Here is a 22,008-nt window from a genome sequence, read left to right as displayed (position 1 = left end):
ATGAAAATGTCATCTATATATCATTATAGATAGTGACAATTTATTCTTTTTTTTTTGAGATCAAACCTAGCAAAAGAAAGTCACATACCGTATGGTCCAAAGTCCTATTCCTAGGTTTCGCCTTATAAACACCAAGGAAAACTAAATAGACGAGGATAATAAATTAAACACAGAACAGGAATTATTTGTTTAATGAAAAGAAGGCTTAAAGGATGCTTAAAGATTAAGGTTCTTATGATACGTCCTAGTAAGGAAAACTAAATTTTAAAGTAAAATAATTAAAAAATTGGAATAATTTTAATTCTTGTTATCACTTTGAATATACTACATAGTGAATGTCCATAATTTTTTTCATTCACAAGATACTAACCAGTAAACCACATCCCTTTTTTCCAATGTATATAAATATTAACATTGTAATGTAATTTACCGAAAAATAAAAATAAAAATAATATTGTAAATTTGTAATCTTAGTACAACCATCAAATTAAATATATTTGCATATATATACACCAATATATATGAATAAATATAGCATTTACAACTATTATATATGCATTTAAAATATTCAAAGTGATAACCAAAGGAAAACAACGTTGGTATCCAACAACAACATTCGTATAATTTAAATATAAACTCTACACCAAAAACAATATATGGCTACAACACCTAAATGAGTTAGGGCTTAGCTGTCACGTTTGGATTGATAAGTTATAAGAAAAAGAGAACGTAAGATGGAGGCCACGAACAAGTCGCAAGATAAGAAAAAATAAAGGTCAATTAATTGTTTATGAAAGCAAAAAATACTAACATAAGAGTATTGTTTAACCAAAAGTGTTTCTACGACTCTTTAATTCTAGTTTACAAAAGAAGAAATTAAGCTTAGCAGAGAGTAGATCTGAGTCAGACGATAATGTTGTTTTCGGACAATAAAAGTTAGGTTCCTTAAATTTTCTAATATTATCTCCACATGATCACACCAATACACACACAACACAACACTCCTTAATTATCGTATATATAAACATTTATTCTCCACTTATTTCTTCAAAATTAAGACAGGCTTTGTTCTCTGGACAAATCCTCAAAAAACATGAACATGGAAGATCAGTTTCCTAAAATAGAAACTAGCTTCATGCACGACAAGCTCTTGTCTTCTGGATTCTACGGGATCTTGAGTTCTTCAACGCCACCACAACTTCTCGGTGTTCCAATATTCTTGGAAGGTATGAAATCTCCTCTTCTTCCTTCTTCTTCGACTCCGAGCTACTTTGTGTCGCCTCATGATCATGAGCTCACTTCTTCTATTCATCAACCTCCGATAGCTTCTGTTCCTTGGAACTTTCTAGAATCTTTTCCTCAGTCTCAACGTCCTGATCACTTTCCTTCTAAACCTCCAAACCTTACTTTGTTCCTTAAAGAACCAAAGCTTCTAGAACTTTCTCAATCTGATAACAACATGAGCCCTTACCATAAATACATTCCAAACTCTCTTTATCAATCAGATCAAAATAGAAACGAGTGGGTAGAGATCAATAAAACCCTAACCAACTATCCCTCAAAAGGTTTCGGAAACTATTGGCTAAGTACCACCAAGACTCAGCCCATGAAATCAAAAACAAGAAAGGTTGTCCAGACGACAACACCAACAAAGCTGTATAGAGGAGTGAGACAAAGACACTGGGGCAAATGGGTCGCGGAGATTAGGCTTCCAAGGAACAGAACCCGTGTTTGGCTCGGTACTTTTGAAACCGCTGAGCAAGCAGCAATGGCTTACGACACAGCAGCTTATATCCTGCGTGGCGAATTCGCACACCTCAACTTTCCCGACCTAAAACATCAGCTCAAGTCCGGTTCCTTGCGATGCATGATCGCCTCGCTTTTGGAGTCCAAGATTCAACAGATATCCTCTTCCCAAGTAAGTAACTCTCCTTCTCCACCTCCTCCTCCAAAAGTGGGAATATCAGAGCCAAAGAATCATCACATGAAGATGGAGTCAGGAGAAGAAGTGATGATGAAGAAACAGAAAATTCATAAGGAAGTGATGGAAGGAGATGGTGTACAATTGAGTAGGATGCCTTCTTTGGATATGGATCTCATTTGGGATGCTCTCTCATTTCCTTATTCTTCTTGACTTTAAATTAATATGTCACAAGCTTAATTACTGCTTTCCTTTTTTTTATATAAAAATTCCAAAGAAAGATATTCATAATATGATGCCAAGATTCAAGATTGGTTTTCATTTGTTGTTAAACACATTGTGTTTTTTCTTACGACCACATAATCAAGTGGTTCTCCTTTTTTTGTCTGCTAATTAATTGTTCTTTTCTTTGCGGTTACTAGTAACCATAAAATAGAAAAAGTGTTTGTTGTTTAATGAGAAAAGATTATAATTCTGTTGCACCAACTCCAACTCAAAAGTCCAATGTATAGAATATTATAGAGATTATGAATATTAATAGGGCAGAGAAGCGTTAAAGGGCAAATATGGTTCGGAGTTCTGTTTTTTTCAGTCAACAACTACAATATGAGTTTTTACAAACAAAAAAATTGTATGTATAATATAACTTTAGGACAATTAGATATATAATTATGTTATTTTTATTTTTAATGGTATTTCAGAATATGCAAACAAAAGTGAAAAATCTAGGGGGGGTGTATTCGATTAAAGATTTAGGAGAATTTGGTGGAATTTAGGAAATTTTGGATTTGCAGAGATTTAAGTGAGTTTATAGGATACTTTTGGTGGAATTGTTATTTTTCATTTTAAAAAAGGAAAGATAATTTGTGATTTGATGAGCTTTTAAAGAGATAATATATAGGTGATTTGGTGAGATTTTTAGCACAAAAAATAGAAAAATTGAGATTTCCTAAAAAATTGCAGACGGTATAATCAATATCAATGAACCATTCAAAGGCTTAAAAGTAATTGGAATCACCATCAACAAGTAACATGTGCAACTAGCCAAGCTATAACAACAAGAAAACTTGCCTTGATAATTTTCTCTGGTTTGTGGTAACTTCTTAAACATGCCGTTTGAATTTCGAAAACATGTTTGACGGTGGTGGAATTCGTGATCAAGCTCAAAACAAAAACTTATGTCACTCCATCAACCTAGTTTCAAAAATCTAGTGTTATCAGCGACAAATCAAAGCTATACACAGCAGCAAAACGAGATTCACCTACATGCTTGACGACACATAAACTAACTCAAAATTCTATCTGAAATTTATCAATTTCGCAAATAAAGTTCTATTATGATATTAGCAAAGAAACAAACATACTGAAGATCAAAACCGACCTCGCAACAATTTGACTTCTAATCGTCGAATAGTTTTATTCATCAATTTAAATCTCCGTTTGTGCTCTTTGAGAATTAGATTGAAGCTGCTCGAGACTTGTGAGGACGAGAAGTGAGTCACCACCACTACCAAAGAAGAGACTCTCTTTTGACTTTAGTCCTTGTACATATTTCAAGGCAAATGGGGACTTTGATTTTAGGATCTCTTATATTATTTTTGTTCAAGGGATCGAGATCGATGGAGATGAAGACAAGGATGAAGACGAGGATGAAGAGAGGAGATTCTTTCACTAGTTTAGTTTCGTTAGCCACATGTTTTTTTTTACTTTTTTCTTTTTAATCAAATACCACCTCTAGAGGTGTGATTGTTTAATTCTTATTTTTACACTAAAAAGGTATCCAAAGTCTCACTAAATCAGTTTTCAATATTTTTTTAAAAAAGTTTTGTTAAGTTTGAATAACAGTGGATTTGATATGGGTTTTAGAAATTCATAATTGAATAACATGAGATTTGAAATGATTTGGAATGATTTTACATAAATTCCGGTTTTAATAACATGGAATTTGAGAAGAAAATTTTAAATCACTGATTGAATAACAAGTGATTTTAACAAAAAACCAAAAATTTCCAAAATCATTGTTCCAATACACCCCCCTAGGTGTTATTAGCACAGAAATAGCAAAAAAAGACAAGTATCACTTATTTGGAAAGATAAACTCTCATCTCCAAACGACGCCGTTTAGGGTACATGTGTGTGACAAAACACGATAAAAGAAACCTCATACTCTCCACTTCTCCAGCAAAAACCAACATTAGAGTTTTGGCAGAGATTGTTACAAACTACAATTGCTCATGTTTTCACTAGGTGTATGTTTCTGTCGTGTTATTCGAGTAAGTACATACCTTGCAGTTCAAGCACTATGCAGGTCAAGTGTCATAGACATCGCCTTGACCTACAAAAGTAACATTTGAACACATAAAAGATTCAGCCACTTGTTAAGCAAAAAAGCATGGAAGATTTAACTAGCAAGAACTGTGAATATACATTATTAGTAAGTCAAACAAAGAGAGCACTTTTGGCAATTTTCCGTCCCTCGAATCAAATCAAACAAAGATGAAACTCACCATTGTGGATGAAGGGCTAGAAGAGTCGAAAGGTCCGGATCTTCTGGCCTCCCAAAACCGGCTTGTTTTATCTCCACGACGCTGTATCTGCGATTTGCTCTGTTCTTTGGAAGAGAAACTGATCTTCTCTCTTCCCTTTTGCACAGCTCTTAACCGTCCTCTCAGCAACCCAACTTCACTCTCTATTTTCAGTCTTTCATAGTCAATAGCTGACATTGAATTTCTGCGCATATTGGGAGACATGTTACTTTTCCCAGGTGGAAGTACATAACTTGTATCTGAAACACTTTGTGATCTATCCAGTTTCAGATCGCTAATGGCATGGTCAAAAGGAACATTCAGTTGCGCTTTGTTATCTTCATCGGTCACTACATGGATATCATGTACATGGCCATCAATGTCGTGGGATTCCTCACCAAGATTCTTAGTAACAGTGATGTCGCTAGTTCTTGATACTAGTTCAGGAAATGAAGTGACACCCTCCTCTCTTTCTTTCAGTTCTACATCACTCAGTAGTTTGGCTTTCTCGTGATGGACATCAAATGGCTCACTTCTTGACTGACCACGCTCAGGACTTTGGTCTACTCCATTCTTGTTTTCGTCATCATTGTCAACCTCACTATAATCTCCAGGAAGCACTGATTTGTTTCCATGTGCAAGTAAACGACTGTCCATCTGATTAGTGAAGATCTCAAATCCAAAAGAGACATCCGCAGTCTCCATGTCATCCCATGATTCAGTAATTTGTTGTGGCGTTTGCAATCTTTCGATTCGAGCTGGTTTTGAATCTGGCGTATTGTGAGGTTGCTCAGTCTCAAGAAACATTTGCCTATAGGTATCAACTTCCTTCTCCAGAAAATGTTTCTCCCTCTCCCTCCTAAGCAAAATTTCTTTGAGAATACTCATCTCTTCCGCATCAAAAGCAGACTTTTCTTCTATCATCCGCTGATATTGCCTAGCTTCCATCTCTATCGACGCTTTCTCCTCTTGTAACCGCAATATCATACCCAAAGCCTCATCCGCAGCAGATGCAGCAGCATTTCTCTCTTTCTCGAGTTCAAGAGCTAATGAAGCACGAGCAGCTCGTTCTTCCGCAAGCACTTGTTCTAGAATCTCAATCGTCTTTTGTGTCATACCACTATAAGTTAAATCCACAGGGGAACTGCATGTACCCTCTCCCGCCCATGAAAATTTCCGTTCCGGTTGTTTGTTCTGAGCACCAGCTTCACACCCAACCGAACTTAGTGAAACACTTTTCCGCAAGGACACGTCCTCCAAGGTTGTTCCACTATCTACATTGTTATAATTTGTATCAAAATCAACATTCACTATCCAAAATGATTGAAAAAGTAATAACTTAACACCAGGAAACAAACACTTTGCTATAAGATACTAACCTTTCCACTTCACAAGAAGAGGATCATTTTCATTAACATCTTTCAAATATTCCATGACGCTCTCATTTGATCCCTCAGAGTTCTTATGGCCTAAACTACCTTGAAAATGGTTCTTGAAACCATACGGCGACCTATGGAAGCTGAGCCGCTTACTCTTAACTTTAAAGCTTCCTTTTTTCAAACTTTGCGCGGTTAAAAGATCAAAACCTGAAGCCTTCTCAATCTTTCCAACAGAAGGAGTACTAGATACCTCATCTTCCAACTCAACGCGCTTACGCTCTCCTTTCCTCTTCTTTCCAACACAACCACCATTAACTTCTTTACATAAAATCGAATCAAAAGGCGTTCTATTTCTCACAGATCTTTGAACAGAACTGATCTTTTTCACAGGAAGATTCCCTAAACTCTCTTGAAAACACTTATGTGGCTCACTGAATAAACCATCACAAGGACATGGGAGGGCTAAACCAAATAAACCGAGGAACTTCGATGTTACATAAACGAGAGAAGATGCGCAAAGCAGCGAAAACGCAACAGAAAGATCAACAAATGCAGCCACTAAACCTTTAAATGTCCATGATCTTACCTCCTGGCAACGCATTTTATATACCTGCAAGTAAACAAACAAATTATTATACAGTAAATTACTCAAAATTTGTGAAATTGGTTACAACCAAATTGTTATTTGAATCAATTAACAAGAATCATATGAATAATATCCAAAATCTAGACTAATTTGGTAAGTTAATCTATCAATCTTCTATGAATCCAAGTAACAATCAAAGGAGAAACTCACCGATGAATCAATCGTTACGCAGAGAAACTCCTTGAGATTAAATTCGTAAATTAGAGAATTAAAACTCACACAAAGAAGAAGAAGTTGAGAAATCAAGGGGAAGTATAACGTAAACGGCTCTTCCTCTACCGTTTTTTTTTTGGTTCAAAAATCAAAACCTTTCCTTTTTTTTTTTTTAATTTTCAATACTTCAGTTGCAAATCACCGTTCGAGTGAGCCGATACGCCGCCGTTTCGTCGCCGACCCCATCACCCTCTCTTGATATTTGTGTTTTTAATTTTTAGTTGAGGGGTTTTATTTACTAAAAACCCTTTTATTTATTATAACGTAATCAAATTTGTGTATTTACGCAAATGTGTGCCAACTAATTGATAGACAAGATCCATCCAATCTATAGCATGGAGATAAGTTATGATAATTTAATGAGTATTTTTGTAATCTACAATAACGAAAAAATCGATATAATTGGTTAAATTATCAAATTCAAAATTAGCAAAAATTTATCAAATTCATTAGGGTAAACATAACTTTTGAGTTTTGAATCCGGTAGGTTTTTCTTTTCATGTGTGGGATGATCTCTATCTGTATTACTATATAAACTAGGTCGACATCCGCGCTACGCTGCGGGACTTTTAGATATATTTTTTTTTCCGAAAAAGTTGTTTGAATCAAATGGTTTTTAGAGGATAATATGCATGAGATGAATGCATCAAATGGTTTACGTTGCGGGTAGTTTTCGTAAATTAATTTTGTCTAATTTTATATTTGTTTGTTTTTATTTTATATTTTAGTATATGTTTGTTTTTATTTTATATTTTAGTATATGTTTAACTTCTTACAAATGTTAGATTTATTTTTATATTGTGATATATATAAATACATTTCATCGACTATTATACTTTAAGAACCTTAGATTCTTTATGTTAACGATATTTATGGTACACAAGCATACTTTGAAATTTTGAATCACAATAATTAGCTACTAAAAATTATATAGATACCAAAGAAAAAAATTATAAATGTATTGTGGGAAGTTCATCTTAGATTACTGGTTTAAAATTTTAACCAGAATGATATAGGATCTTCTTCCCTTGTTTTTTAGCTAAAATTCTTCTTCCCTTGTTGTAGTAGATGTAGCTCCAAAGACAAATTTACGAAAAGGTTGCAAGATTAGCTATGTCCAATACGTGAAACAAAGGACATAGAACATTGAACACTATAAACAATTTTTTAACTATAAAATAATTTGATTCTCGAATTAGATGGGATCAATATGATTATTATCAACCATGCATCTTTCCTTGTACGATTAATTCAATGTCAATTTGGGAGTATTTTATAGACCCAATCATAGACCCATTCTGATCCGATAGTAACACCGGTCTGACTACAATCGATTTAGTCACCGGTTCAAGATTTATTATATTTTTATATTAAAGTAATAATTGTGGTCTTCTTCTTCCCCTTAACCTCCTCTAATTATATCCAAAGCTTCTCCAATCATCTTTCTGAATTGTTGATCTGTGTTGTTCATCATTTTCATACGCAGTCATCTCTTGTTAGACTTTCGTGTAAGTAACATTTTCATTGTTGTCTCGTCTTTGACTCTGTTAGACAAAAGTAAAAAAAACTAATAGTATTTAATATAAATAAACAGTTTTTATTAAAATTTAAAGATTAAAAGCTCTCAACAAAATAAAAAGACTTAATTATTTAAATCAATACATATAATCACAAATTCACAATTAAAGCAAAGAAAATAGAAAAACCTATCTTTTAGCGATGTGATTTTGTTCAACAAAATATAATAATATGCATAGTATTAGTGAGTGAGTGATCTTATATATTAAAGGAGAAGTCGAAAGTGCTCATGTTCGCTCTCAGAATATGAGCAGTCGTTTTTACCCTCGTCCCTTTAATGAGATTAAATTAGTGAAATTTCCATATTTTAGTATAAAAAAAAAATCGGACGTATAAAAAAAAGGAAAATAACGTTTTCGTTTTTTCAACCCCAATTCGCCTATTGGGCTTATATTTTTACAAAAAAAAATGGCCCGGTATAATTTACACCGTCATATGTAAAACCCTAAAACCTTATGCTGGAAATTCCTATAAATATAGGATGCCTCCCTTGAAACTCAAACATCACGGCTTGATTTTTATGCATAGCAATTATGGTTTATAGTTCTCTTATATATTAAAGGAGAAGTCGAAAGTGCTCACGTTCGCCTCAGAATATGAGCAGTCGTTTTTACCCCCGTCCCTTTAATGAGATTAAATTAGTGAAATTTCCATATTTTAGTATATAAAAAAATCGGACGTATAAAAAAAAAGGAAAATAACGTTTTTGTTTTTTCAACCCCAATTCGCTTATTGGGCTTATATTTTTACAAAAAAAAATGGCCCGGTATAATTTACACCGTCATATGTAAAACCCTAAAACCTTAAGCTGGAAATTCCTATAAATATAGGATGCCTCCCTTGAAACTCAAACCTCACGACTTGGTTTTTATGCATAGCAATTATGGGTTATAGTTCTTTTTTGTACCTCAAACTTGGTCCTTTCTATGATGCATCGTCGTCGGTTTTTTTTCTCCTTTTTATGTTATGGTCACTTGGAAAGTAAGATCTCATAGATCTTTGCCAATTAGTGATGAGTTATTTATGCAAAGTTTATAGTTTGGTCGATTACATGTTTTGGTTTCGTAACTGTTTGGCTTTATATGCTTGAGAATTTTCATGATTTTGATTAGCACCTCTTTCTTTTCTCAGGTACAAGCATAAACTTTTTGGATTGTGGAATTGCAAACGAAGCTCAAATCAAACTGAGGTATCTCTCTAATCTTGCTTGATTTATGCGTTTTTTTTTTTAAAGAACTTAATTTGATTGCTGTTGCGTTATCATATAGTTACGATCATAAAAAGATTAACCGTGCGGCTTTATTTTATTTGGTACGACCTGTATTCTTTTACGTTTTTTTTAACGCATTGTTTTATTGTTTCGAATATATTTCTGTAATACATAGGCTTTAAATCTGTTCAGAATGATGTGTTATATATTATGGAGTCTATGAAGATTATGCACTGTCTGCAACGTGGTCCGGAACGTATAAGGGAGAGGGCACGAGTCGTTACAGACTCGAAGACGTGTTTCCGGACTTATAATTACCATTATCGTATGATCGATATCTCGATGTATTTTTAGATTTTGATTATGATATCTTTCTTGGTTATACTATATCATATTAATCAAATATTTTGGATTATATTGAGTTTATCGTGTTCATCGAATATCACACATGATTATGAATCGAAGTTAATCGGTAATATCTTGGGAATAATATTCATTGTCGACAGTTCTTATATTCTGAATTTATTATGCTTAACTGAAAATAATCGATATTGAGAATACTAATACTCAGAATGATTAATCACCGGCGCTATGATTTTAATGTATACGATGATATATACCTAATCGGTGACGTGACAATTCTTATCGGTATATCATGTAAACTAGACTGGATTTATAAATATCTTATTCGTGTCGAGATACCTAAACGGCGACTGCTAATAATGATGAAATATTGCATCCGTGTATCTTATATGTTAGTAATAATTTGTGATACATATATCAAATTGGAATACATATATATCAATAACAACTATAACAATATATAATGCATCTTTATTTTATATGATAATCTTTTGGGTTGATATTAGCTAATCTCTATCTAACTTTTTGAAACAAACAAAATAAGAGATATAGATAGATATTTGCCTTTCTGATTGTAACCGTTCTATAATTTCATATTATTTTTTATGTTATTTGATGTTATCTTATATTGCATATTATACAAATAAATATTATTTTGTATTATTTGAGTTTATCCTATATAATTTATTATACAAACAAACATAAAGAGTATTAAGATAATAGCTACTTCTTATGTTTTACTACCAAATCTATCGAGATTGTATTTAATTTGATATATACAAATATTGGATACTATCAAACAGTTTTCTATTTTATTTTTGAATAAAAAAGGATATACTTATAAATTAATTTTTTTTTATTTTGCTGTTCATAGAAATTTTCGTATTATTATTATATTGTTTATATAGTAGCCCATACAAAGTTAGGTGTTTCTATTTTTAATTTTTGTAGAGTTAAATGAATATGTGAATATATAGATATTGACATTTTAACGAAATATTTTGGGGTTATTGTTTAGGGTTTTCCTCCTTATGTAATTATTTGGAGTATTATGTTAATTTCTTTTTTAAAAAATATTTTTAAAATATTATATTGAATATTCTTGGTATTTTATTTGGTAACTACGAATATTGGAGATAAATATGAATAGAATATTTTCGTTATTGGACCCATATTCGAGATAAATCTAAATTATAAAGTGTTTAATGTATAATTTGTTAAGATTGGGATTTAGATTAGCCGCTGAGGAAGCTAATGAGGCAGGTTCTACCGCTTTTGAAGATTGAAACGTGTGCATGTTGCTGTCGTGTAATGAAATATTCCGTTTATCTATATGTTTTAAGAATTGGTGTGTTGTTTTGCCTTGATCAATTAGTGTTCAAACCAATGTTCGTATCATTCGACAACTCGGTTTCAATTTGCTTTGAATATGTTATTATCTTATAAGTATTCTTATCCTTTATATGTCGTGTTTTATTAACAAACCAATTACTCATAGATCTTCATTTGGTCTTCGCTGTTTATCTTTAATAGTTCGGTTTGATGTTCTATTTGGGTATATATTCCTTTTTCATTCGGATCACGGAAAACGACCGTCTTAATAAAAAATAATGTTAAGAAGATATTATTATATCCGTAAAGTTTTGTATACGTATATTCCTTCTAGCAACAAAAAAGGAAAAAATCTATATAAAAATATTGTTGGTTGAGATTTTTTAATATAATGTTAGATTCCTTAATTCAGAAGATTGAATATAACCTTAATGGTACATATATAAGTGCTATTATATCTCATACCTTAGTATCTATTAACCGATTATACTAGGTGCTCTATATCTTTGTTTCTTATGATGTCCCAACTCTCTCCTTGCACCATCACTAGATTTGAAGAAGAGTTGGATGTTTATGATGATCTTAAAGATCTAAACCCGGAAATGATTACTAAAAAAATTAAAGTGAAAATTGTTAGAAGGTTCGTATGCCCTGCGTTACGCGATAGGCTGGTGGAATTTATCCTTGCGGATTCAAAGGTAACAATTATTAATTATCATCATTTCGTTATGCTATAAGGATTCAACCTAATATTGAAATCTTAAACAGCATCAAAAGATACACGTCCTAATTGATACACGTCCTAATTGATGTAGACGTGACTCAACGGTTCTCATCCATCCTCATAGAAGGAAATTGCATACTCTTATCAGAATTTAATGTCAAAACTGTAGGAGGATGTTTTGGACCAGCTAGACACAATTTTTTCATACGTTCGAATGCGCTTACTTCATTTACTTTACTAAGGTCTTTCTTACAAAGTGATTGTTTCACTTTTGTCAAGTTTCGTGAGGTCAAGCAAGGTCGCCTAGATCCTAATTACTGTGTGGGTAAGTGATATGTTATACGTTGGTTATAGATATTTTTTTTATTTTTTTATTAAACCATATCAAATCCAAATCCATAGATCTAATTGGGAGGCTTGTGCGTACTATCGATTTTAGAGCGTCTGATTCGCTAGGCGTTAATCATCGTTTTGTTCCAAATGGAAGACAGAAGGTGACTATTTATTTTATCTACAGTTTAAAAAAAAAATAATAATTCGTTTTTTCTTTTAAAAAAAATAAATAGATGATACTAACTTGATGTCTTTCCGTGATGAAGTGGGATACGTATACCATGTCGATTGCCGAACTTCTATGTTAATAGATTTATAATCGATAGGGCAAGTTGTGTTGATGATGTCAAAATCATCATAATCAGATTTGCTAAATTGGAGCTCTTTGAAGGTACATATAAGATTTTTTTATATTATTGGATTTTAATAATTTATCCGACATTGTAACAATTCTAAAATTTCGTATTTACAGGAACAATCTATGTTACAGCAACTGAAAGGTGTACGCAATTCGTATTCAATCATATTTGTCCCGAGGTTACGGTCATGCGGATATTCTTTGGCGGGCAATAATAAGTGCGAGTTTATTTAGTTATTAAGAATTAGTTACTTTTGTTTTTTTTAATGATAGTTTTAAGTTTTGTTATTTATCCGTTTTGAACCTAAATGTTATATGAAACATGCCTTTGATACGTGTTAATACATCTAAATATAGGTGTTGTTATACCCATATAAGAGGAAAAATTGGAAATAAAGGACAAATAATTAAACTATTGTCCATCTATACATTATATATTCATGATTGGTCATATATACTTTAATATTGGTCATATATGATTTCATATAATTAAAATCCCAATATGCCCCCAGTCTTTTAAAATCTTACTAAACTATTAAAAAATTCAAAATTAAATTGATTTCTTTCTAAAAACAATTTGGAAAACATATAGGACAAAATAACATTTAATTACATTCCATTATTTGTTTTGCCGTAGATAATTTCATATCTTCTTCTTCTTTGATTCTCTTGCTCATCAAAGTTAAGCTTTCGTAATTGTTTTCTCCTCTCTAATAACGCCATATTAAATAAAAAAAAATTTCTTCTTCTTCTTCAATCTCTCTCTCTCTCTCACTCCCTTGATTTCAATTTCTTTATGGAGCGCAACTATAGTTTTCCGGGTTTTGAAACAAGAAATTAAGCGTAATCTATAGGAAAAAGTGTTAAGTATAAAGAAAAATTCTAATTTGTGTTATAATTTATTCACTTAGGTATAAAGAATTTTAAAGTATTCCAAATTCAACTAATTTTCCGGGTTTTGAGACAAAAAAATTAAGCGTAATCTATAGGAAAAAGTGTGAAGTATAAAGAAAAAATCTAATTTGTGTTATAATTTATTCACTTAGGTATATAGAATTTTAAAGTATTCAGAATTCAACTTCTGTAATTTGCAGATGTAATCAAATTCACTATATTCAATTTCCATATTTTAAGATTTTTTTTTTAAAACTAAATTAGATAGAATGTACTTTCTAATTTTTATAGAATAAAAAAAAATCTTAAGAATATGTTTTCTAACATTCTTAGAACATGAGTAAATGTTAGAAAACATATTCTAATTTTTGTAGAACAAAGAACAAAGTATAGAATATGTATTCTAAAAGTCGTAGAAACTAGTATTCTAAATACCGTAGAAAAGAAATGACTTCTAAATTTTGTAGAACATGTAGAGTGTGTAGAATACATAATCTAAATTTTGTAGAACATGTAGAGTGTATAGAATATACATTCTAATTTCAGAAGACAAATTCTAAACTTTATAGATCAAATTTTATCTATCTAAAACGAAAACAAAACATTATATTTTTGACATTTTATATATCTTCATGTCTTCTTTATCATTTTAATACATATTTTTCTTAATTATTTTTGAAACAATTGGTTCAATTTTATGCTAGGGGTAGTTTAGGAATAGTTGATATTTGTTCATAGAATTCATATATGGACAAATACTTAAATATTTATACTTTATTTCCAATTTTCCCCCTATAATATATATTTCTTAAATATCTCTAACTTACCACTCTAAATTATGATTGATTCAAGAAGATTCTGTTTTTTTTTAAAATTAGAAATATCGAGAGTGTTATCATTCACACCAAACGAAGTCTTCAATGTGTTGTCATTCACAATGGCACAGTTTTTGGACGAGTGCATGTTAAAGAATTTGATTTTTACTTTTTTTTTTGGTTTCGAGATGTCTTTTGTCTCTACCCGCCATTTGAACTGTATATTTTCTATATTATTGTCGTGTTCGGATAACGTGTATAGCATATGGCAATTGGATGGTGTTTCACAATATATATACACCCTTTGTTTTGGTCAGTGACCTCATAAAACACATAAACGAGCTAACACTCAACCCAACAAATATTTAAATACATCAACGAATTCAAATTAAAAAAATGTTGCCTTTGACGAGGGTCGACGATATTACCCCTTATGATAGAAATCGAAACTTTTGTGTACAGGTTTTAGTTTTTTGGTTCGAAAATTTTGGCAGACCTAACCAGAATTTGAAGATGATTCTTGCGGATTTAGAGGTTAAACACTACTTTCACGTTCAACATTTTATTTTTATAGTGATTTGCCTTACATACTTTATGTTTATCTTATTCTTATTATTTAGGAGACTAAGATTGATGATGCTACTATTACCGGTGGTCCGTTTGACCATGTTAATATAACTGGCTTGAGGAAAGACACGTGGTACTTTCTATCTGATTTTTTGGTTCTGTACTTGCCGGATTTGATGAGTAACATGTCCAATATGTTCCGTATATGGTTCCATCGACCAACTAAAATGACCAGCACGTATGAGCGGTCACCATGTAAGTGTATTGAGCCTGAAAAATTTAGCCGCATAAGGGGATGGAGAATCATGACCGAAATTCCGATTGGTACGTTTTATGATTTCTATTTTTTATTTGTTTGGTTCTAATGAAACAATGAGATAGCTAATAAATCGAATACTTTAAACCTAGATACGGTGGGATTTATCGTTTATATCGACTGACTTATACGGATCCCTTATGTTTCTGGATAATACGAAAGGGATGGTGGATGTAACTGTGTCTACTTCATCTTACAGAATCATAGGTGAGTTTCTTTTTCAATTTGTATGCCAGAATTTATTTATTTATGACGTTTAGTTTTGGTTTGAAAATTAATAGGGGATTGAAATTGAGATGTTGCGCTGTAGGAGATTTGGCCGACTATTTTATGAGAGTATAGGTAAACCGAGAATATGGTCATTCGTACCTTCGTGATCCTGTATTTTGTGTTTTGAGGTTTTGGCATGTTGAAGAGTATAAAGGTATTGACTTATATTTATTCATCGTATTTTCCAAAAACCAAAATTTAAGCCGGTTATTATCTTCTTTAGTCTCATCGGATTGAATATTTTACAGAAAAACCATGTCTCATGAATAGAGTTGGATGCTCTAGATTTTATCTTGACCCGGAGTTTGACGAACTTGAGGAGATCAAAGAACGGTAATATTTAGTATTTATAATCATATATTTGTTGGATATACGTAATTCATACGTGTAATGACCTATTAAATTTATGTATGTAGTACACTCTCCACAGCTTATGCTTGGGCCGCTACGAATTCAAGATGTTCCGGTTCAGATGATTGAGTGATCATGGAATTTTCTACAAAAATGATCGATGAGTCTTGTGTTGTTATGGGTTTTATGGACTGTCTAAATACTTATTTTTAGAGACAGTATGCTTGATCTTTTGTAATATTATGGTCGAATTTTAAAATCTCATAACTATGTTCTATCATCAAAATTTAAATATTTTTTTGTAATAAATTCTTGGCCGCGTAAGGCGCGGGTAACTACCCTAAATTAGAGGAAAAACAATTGAACACGTCAAAAAGAAATAAACGAATTGGGCTTTGTAACTAAACCAAATTGGGCCAATAGGAAAAACTAAGCAAATAATATGTGGAGGGAGAGACAGTATGACGTGGATCAGCAAAGTATTATTACTGAAATAGAATGCTTACTTGTATTAATTGAAATGTTCTCATTGGATGACAATTTTAATAAGGTGTCAGCTTGAGAACATCCAAAAACGCTGAGGTGTCGGGTCTGGAGAGATCCTTATTGTTATTATTGTATTGATACATCTTTGTGACGATTAAAGAAAAAACTTGGTGGAAGCCCCCTTGGCCCATTGGTTGACTAAAGGTTGATTAATGCTTCTACACTAAGATGTCTGGGGTTCGAGTCCCAGATATTGCGATTTATTATCAAATTTGCAGATTAATGGAGGCAAGTGTGCAGGAGATCTCCAGCGATGTACAATTATAGCCGTGCGCCAGGATTCTACGCAGATAAAGAAGTGTCGCCAGGTCGTGGATCATTGAAGGTATTCATTAAGATCATGAAGAAGGAAGTGTAGTCTGTCGTGGATCTACTAAGGGTTGGCAGAAATTGTCAGTTGTAGAATCGTCTATGTAACAGTTCTCATAATTTGTAATTAATCATAAATCTAGACGAAAAAAAAAAAAAAAACTTGAAGTCAACATTAGAAACAAATTAATGTAATTTGGATGATCTTACCGCTTTTATTAAACTGTATACAATCTAATTTCACAATTGTCATTTACCTAAAAGTACCTAATCTAATCTAATTTAAATGGATTAAAAGGTAAATTTTGGTAACTGATCCAGTAACAATCAGAAAAATTTAACAAAATAGATCCAAACAGACAATAACTAACAAAGATTGCCACCTACTAAAATAAACAAATTGGTTCATAAACTTACTCAAAATTAAAGGAGACACTACATGCTTCAACAAATATATACATAGAGGTTAAGACAGAGAGGTTTGATGACAAAGTTTTGAGTTAAATACAACAACAAAGCAAATAAATAAGCTAAAATCTGGTCACTCTCTCTTTCTCTCATCCAATGCTACTACTAGGCATAACCCATCCAACTTCATGACCAACAACCACACTATCTCCGTTTCCAAACACTCCTCGTTGCCTCTTCTTCATCAACCCAGCTGAAACCGGACTTCCTACAGTGCTGGAAGTCAGAGAGCTCTCTGCTGAACAGTTGTTCTTGTGCTCTATCGCTACTGCAAGCTCGGATAAGGATGGAAGTGTCATTTTGGTTGTGTCGAAGGTGTTTGTTGTTCCTTGGCATCCATTGGAGATGGAGACTTTTATGGCTAGCTCTGAAAGCTCTTCTCTAGCTGCCTCTAGTCCAGCAAACGCAACAGCTTGTTCCTCTATAGCCTTGCAAGCTTTCTCTAGAATTGATTGTAGGTACTTCCCTTGTGCCTCGATCCTTAGCTGGAGTCGCCTTTGCACCTGCGCATACTAATGGACCTCATGAGGTGTGGAACCATGGCTCAGTGTTGAATAGTCTGTCAATCAAACATTAGGCTATGCGGTTTCTAACTTTCTATGGTTGTAACTTTCATCGACAGATTTACTAAGTAATCTCGGGCTAATAAGCTTTGAAGAAGTTCAATGGCGCAACTCTATGTCTACTGTATTCAGCCTAGGACTGAATGTAGCAGATTAGAGCTGTTGTGAGTTCGGCTGAAGAGAAGTTAGTGAGGGTTGATAGGTTTATAAGGATGAGCTTTCTCTACGGTTTGGTTGGACATTTGATTGAGAGTTGAAAATCTCTCATTAATCAAACTCTCTCTGATCTTTGGTGAATTCGAATAAGAAAACTAACCTCTAATTGCTCATGTAGTCTTCTTTGGACTTCCATCTGAGCACGCAAAGCTTCAGTGACCTGATAACTCCTGGCTCACGAAAACAAACACAATGACTCATTGAGTGTTCATACAGCATATACAATTGAAAGTTGGAACAAATAGACCACTTGTAACCATACTCATTCTGTTCCTGCGCAGCCATTCTTAACGAAGATGTTGACGATGAACCCGTGTCCTGACTCTCCGCAACACAAGAAACTGAAGAAACAAGTTCATAAAGATATCAATTCACAACAAAAATCCATAATTTCCCAACTGAATCCATGAATGGAGGATTAGAGAACCATGACCAAAAAAAAAAAGGAGTATTAGAGAAATACCATCCTTAGAGTTGTCAATTGATTCTTTGCAAGATTGCCTCCCTAGACGAAATTTCTACCGATCCAACACAAAGATAAACAACACAGTCAAAGCAATGATCCAAATAAACAAATAAAAGTAGCTCAATGAAGCATAAATGAATGATACTGTTTTGTTGGTAGTATCAAACCTGAAGATGAGATTTGAGATGGTAAAGAGTGAGACCCTTCACTCCCATTGTTCTCATTATAGTTTTTGGCGTTGCTTCTGTGTAATCAAAACAAACCGAGAATAGTCAGAACAAAAACATTACCAATTCAAAACAATGGTAAGACACAAATCTTTTTCTAATGCTATTATGCAAAAAAATTAACAATCAAGAAAATATGCATAATCTTATTTTTTAGGAGAAAAATTGGTTATATAGTTATTTATGACATAAAAACTTATTATACCATTATGCAAATGTATCCAATCAACACAAAATTGCATTATGCAACTAATGTCATTATGCAATTATGTGTGTTACCAATTAGAGCTTTCATACAAAACCCAAGAAATTAACCCAAATCTGTAAGAAATTAAATTCAACAAAAAAAAAAAACATTGTATTACCAAATCTGTAAGAAATTAAACCTAAAAACGTTGTCTTTCTCAAGAACAAGACACATTTCAAACACAAGATCCAGAATTTTCGAACACTCACTGTCTGGTCCACCGAGCTGAGTGACGGCGTCAACGAATCTTTCATGGAGCTCAGAGGTCCAACGAAGACGAGGCTTAGGGTCAGTGGTTAGGACCAAACAAGCGTCGATGGGAAGATTAGTTCCGTCAGAGTACTCTCCCAAGTTGCCATCTAGAGGAAGCGATGAATGAATCGCTGAGTACATTCTCTTTAATTTCACCACTGATTTTTATTTTCTCGCCTATTTTCCCGGTAAAGTGAAGGAAAATGTGGGGAGAGAGGTAATGGATTTCTGTAAGACAGCGAAGAGTCGAGTTGATCTCCGATTGTATTAGTGTCTTTTCCTTATTAAAAATAAATATAAAATATAAATTTATACTGTAGTATTTTAAAAAAGAATTTTTTTTTTTAATCTTTTCCTTTTTAACTCTCATTAATATTTCAAATGGCAAAAATGTCAAAAAAAAAAAAATCTAATTTATCGATTTCATTAAAATAAATCACCAATTTTTATTGACTTTTCAATTTAATCACAAATTTTTGTTGATTTTGCCAAATTAATCACGTCATTAAATAATCTAATCGAAAAGTTGACGGTTCCGTCAAACCACTTAACGGCGGAACTAATTGTAAATGATACTGTACTTATCTTTTGTTTGAAGATATATGTTGGACAGTTGTCATAAATGAGATTGTGAGGGTCATGAGAGTCATTCATTGGCATGATTTTAGAGAAATTCAGTATTCGTTTCAGGAAGTTGTAGATTTTACGTGTCCTGGAGAATGCATTTGAGCAAAATACATTCTTACTACTGCTATATTCGTGCCATATTGAATTTTTTCAACAGTTGGAAAGTTTGTGAATTTTTAAATATTTTTTTGTAAAACAATAACATTATTTTTAATATATCTATGTGCTCTAAATTTCAATATATCTAAATCTTAATATATAATATTTGAAAATTAAGTTTGGACAATAAACATAATTCATGTTATTGTTGGGAGCTAAAATGTTTATAAGCCTTGAAAACTAATAAATTTCAACGAAATATAATTATTATCTCGATCCATAGATGTATTTTTCCCATTATACATAATCGAATAAAGATAATTGTAATATTCAACAATAGTTTTAATTAAAGAAATAGGCTAATCACCATTTTTTACACTTTTGATTCATTTAAAATAAATTCTAATTTTCCATAATAAATTTATTTTAATAAAAATTAGGGAAAAATATCCAACAATAACATGAATTAGTTATAATTATATATTAAGATTTAGATATATTAAAATTTAGATGACATATATGTATGTTGGTCCAATAACTAATATTTTATTTTTTGCAAAGTTTTTGCACACTCTTAATTCATTCTTTAAAATATTTTTTTGTTAATTAATACATTTTATTTAAATAGAAAAATAGTGAAAATGTTTTAATAAAAAAAAGTCTCAATTTTTAAAAATGCTTAAAAATCCACAAACTTTTGAAAAAATTATGAACTTTTGTTGACTTTTCAAATTTTATCACCAACTTTTGTTGATTGAGCCAAATTAGTTCCGCCATTAAGCAGAACCATTAACTTTACAGTTAAGCAACTTAACGACGTGACTAATTTGGCAAAGTCAACAAAAACTTGTGATTAAATTGAAAAATCAACAAAAATTGGTGATTTTTTTTTATCAAATGTAAATTTGAGAATTTTTTTCAACGAAATCGGTAAGTTAAGTTTTTTTTGACATTTTTTCCTATTTCAAATACCAGACATTTTTTAAAAATGGCAACATGAAATTTCAATTTCTCTATTATAAGATGGTGTTAAACCAAAAGAAAAAAAAATAATTCCAAACTTAAAAGAAAAAAAATTAAATCCTTAAAAATAATTTCTTGATACTCATCTCGAAGCCGTTATCCCCTGTTATTAGCAACACTCCTCTAACTAGAAGTCATTGCTTCATCTGCTAGTTGGTTGTTGGCGGTGCTCTGATCCTTAGGTCCTTAAACAGAAGAAAATAAAACATTTCATTAATTAGTCATATGAATTGTTAACTCCTAATATGAATTGTTAACTCCTAACAATTACTTTATTACTCATATGTAAAAGCTACTTACTCTTGGCTGGAACAGCATGTATGATTTCTATACCATGCTTCTTCAGTTCCTTGGACACACTTTCAGATAGGGAGTTTTCATAAGCCACAAATAATCTGATGTGGGCTCTCTCACTGAAACCAGCATTTCTCAACCTCATAAGAAATCAGTTCATTTTGTCTTCAAAATATATTTATTTTGAACTATTTGGATCGGTTCTTCTTCCCTCATCAAAGTCATTTAAATGGAAAATTATTTTAATAGTAAATACATTTCTCTTTAAAAGAAAAAAATTAAATCCTTAGAATAGATTCTCTCCATTAATTTCTATTTTGGATAATCCGAAAAAAAAATACTCATTAGATTTTATTATTTACTACTATTATTGTTGAAAATAATCATTTTTTTTTTTGTTTTGATTTGGTTGAGAATCAATTTTATTGGAGTCCATGGTCATCAATGTTTAAGACATTTTTAGTAGTTTTTAGATTATAGATTTTGGATTTTGGATTTTACAAAAATAAACAAAATAAACAATTAAAAACAAAATAAAAAGTTTCATAGAATAGATTACAAAAATTCATTGAAATAAGATTTTAGATTTTTAAAAACTATTAGAATCTATTTTTTTTTTTTGTCAACAACTATTAGAATCTATATTTTCTATAATTTAGGGAATCCACTTTTTAAAAAATCTTGAATGGCCATATAATTGGTTTTTGGAAAAACTAAAACAAAAATCCATTTAAAAAACCATATCCATCCAAGGCTTAACTTTTTTTTTTTTGACGGCCATCCAAGGCTTAACTCTGATGAAAAATGTCGCAGAGATAAATCGTTACCCATTTAACTAATAATATTTCCATTTTATTACGTGTTATTGTATGATTT

The 22,008-nt window shown here is 31.9% G+C and overlaps 3 protein-coding genes and 1 long non-coding RNA gene across 5 annotated transcripts; 2 read left to right on the top strand and 2 right to left on the bottom strand.

Moving 5' to 3' along the window:
* Positions 1 to 516: 516 nt before the first annotated feature.
* LOC9304420 (ethylene-responsive transcription factor ERF062) lies at positions 517 to 2,300 on the top strand. Its single transcript, XM_021019284.1, is given in 4 exon segments — positions 517 to 991; positions 994 to 1,054; positions 1,057 to 1,092; positions 1,095 to 2,300. Coding segments are annotated over 4 exon segments (1,158 nt in total). The 5' UTR covers positions 517 to 970; the 3' UTR covers positions 2,135 to 2,300.
* Positions 2,301 to 3,939: 1,639 nt separating this feature from the next.
* LOC9306440 lies at positions 3,940 to 6,842 on the bottom strand. Its single transcript, XM_002868301.2, has 4 exons — positions 6,622 to 6,842; positions 5,826 to 6,435; positions 4,429 to 5,720; positions 3,940 to 4,256 (listed from the first exon to the last, which is right to left on the bottom strand). Exons 2-4 carry the CDS (start codon positions 6,424 to 6,426, stop codon positions 4,215 to 4,217), a joined length of 1,935 nt encoding a protein of 644 aa, XP_002868347.1. The 5' UTR covers positions 6,427 to 6,435; positions 6,622 to 6,842; the 3' UTR covers positions 3,940 to 4,214.
* A 7,655-nt stretch (positions 6,843 to 14,497) lies between these two features.
* Positions 14,498 to 16,125, top strand: LOC9304419. The gene is made up of 3 exons (XR_002330740.1): positions 14,498 to 15,381; positions 15,456 to 15,598; positions 15,693 to 16,125. It is a non-coding gene; the product is annotated as an uncharacterized LOC9304419 (long non-coding RNA).
* Positions 16,126 to 17,037: 912 nt separating this feature from the next.
* LOC9304418 (protein PHR1-LIKE 3) lies at positions 17,038 to 19,349 on the bottom strand. Of its 2 annotated transcripts, none has more exons than XM_002868300.2 (6): positions 19,047 to 19,349; positions 18,531 to 18,607; positions 18,361 to 18,415; positions 18,160 to 18,238; positions 17,998 to 18,067; positions 17,038 to 17,630 (listed from the first exon to the last, which is right to left on the bottom strand). In XM_002868300.2, the coding sequence occupies exons 1-6, from the start codon at positions 19,228 to 19,230 to the stop codon at positions 17,208 to 17,210; spliced, it is 888 nt and encodes a 295-aa protein (XP_002868346.1). In that variant the 5' UTR covers positions 19,231 to 19,349; the 3' UTR covers positions 17,038 to 17,207. The 2 variants fall into 2 exon arrangements, with proteins under 2 accessions (XP_002868346.1, XP_020875369.1); XM_021019710.1 differs by having other exon boundaries at positions 17,038 to 17,621; positions 19,047 to 19,348.
* Positions 19,350 to 22,008: the final 2,659 nt, after the last annotated feature.

Source organism: Arabidopsis lyrata, assembly GCF_000004255.2.
Source record: "Arabidopsis lyrata subsp. lyrata unplaced genomic scaffold ARALYscaffold_7, whole genome shotgun sequence".
NCBI classification, from domain to species: Eukaryota; Viridiplantae; Streptophyta; class Magnoliopsida; order Brassicales; family Brassicaceae; genus Arabidopsis; species Arabidopsis lyrata.
This window is presented reverse-complemented; position numbering and strand designations above follow the sequence as displayed.

What these genes read in the sequence shown, in the direction of transcription:
- LOC9306440 (XM_002868301.2), bottom strand. Translation starts at nt 6,426, where the DNA reads ATGCGTTGCCAGGAGGTAAGATCATGGACATTTAAAGGTTTAGTGGCT. An exon ending in TCTTCTTGTGAAGTGGAAAG is followed by an intron (nt 5,721 to 5,825) that starts GTTAGTATCTTA and finishes ATAACAATGTAG; the next exon opens with ATAGTGGAACAACCTTGGAG. An exon ending in CTAGCCCTTCATCCACAATG is followed by an intron (nt 4,257 to 4,428) that starts GTGAGTTTCATC and finishes TTACTTTTGTAG; the next exon opens with GTCAAGGCGATGTCTATGAC.
- LOC9304418 (XM_002868300.2), bottom strand. Translation starts at nt 19,230, where the DNA reads ATGTACTCAGCGATTCATTCATCGCTTCCTCTAGATGGCAACTTGGGA. An exon ending in ATCTCAAATCTCATCTTCAG is followed by an intron (nt 18,416 to 18,530) that starts GTTTGATACTAC and finishes TTGGATCGGTAG; the next exon opens with AAATTTCGTCTAGGGAGGCA. An exon ending in GACTACATGAGCAATTAGAG is followed by an intron (nt 17,631 to 17,997) that starts GTTAGTTTTCTT and finishes GAGGTCCATTAG; the next exon opens with TATGCGCAGGTGCAAAGGCG.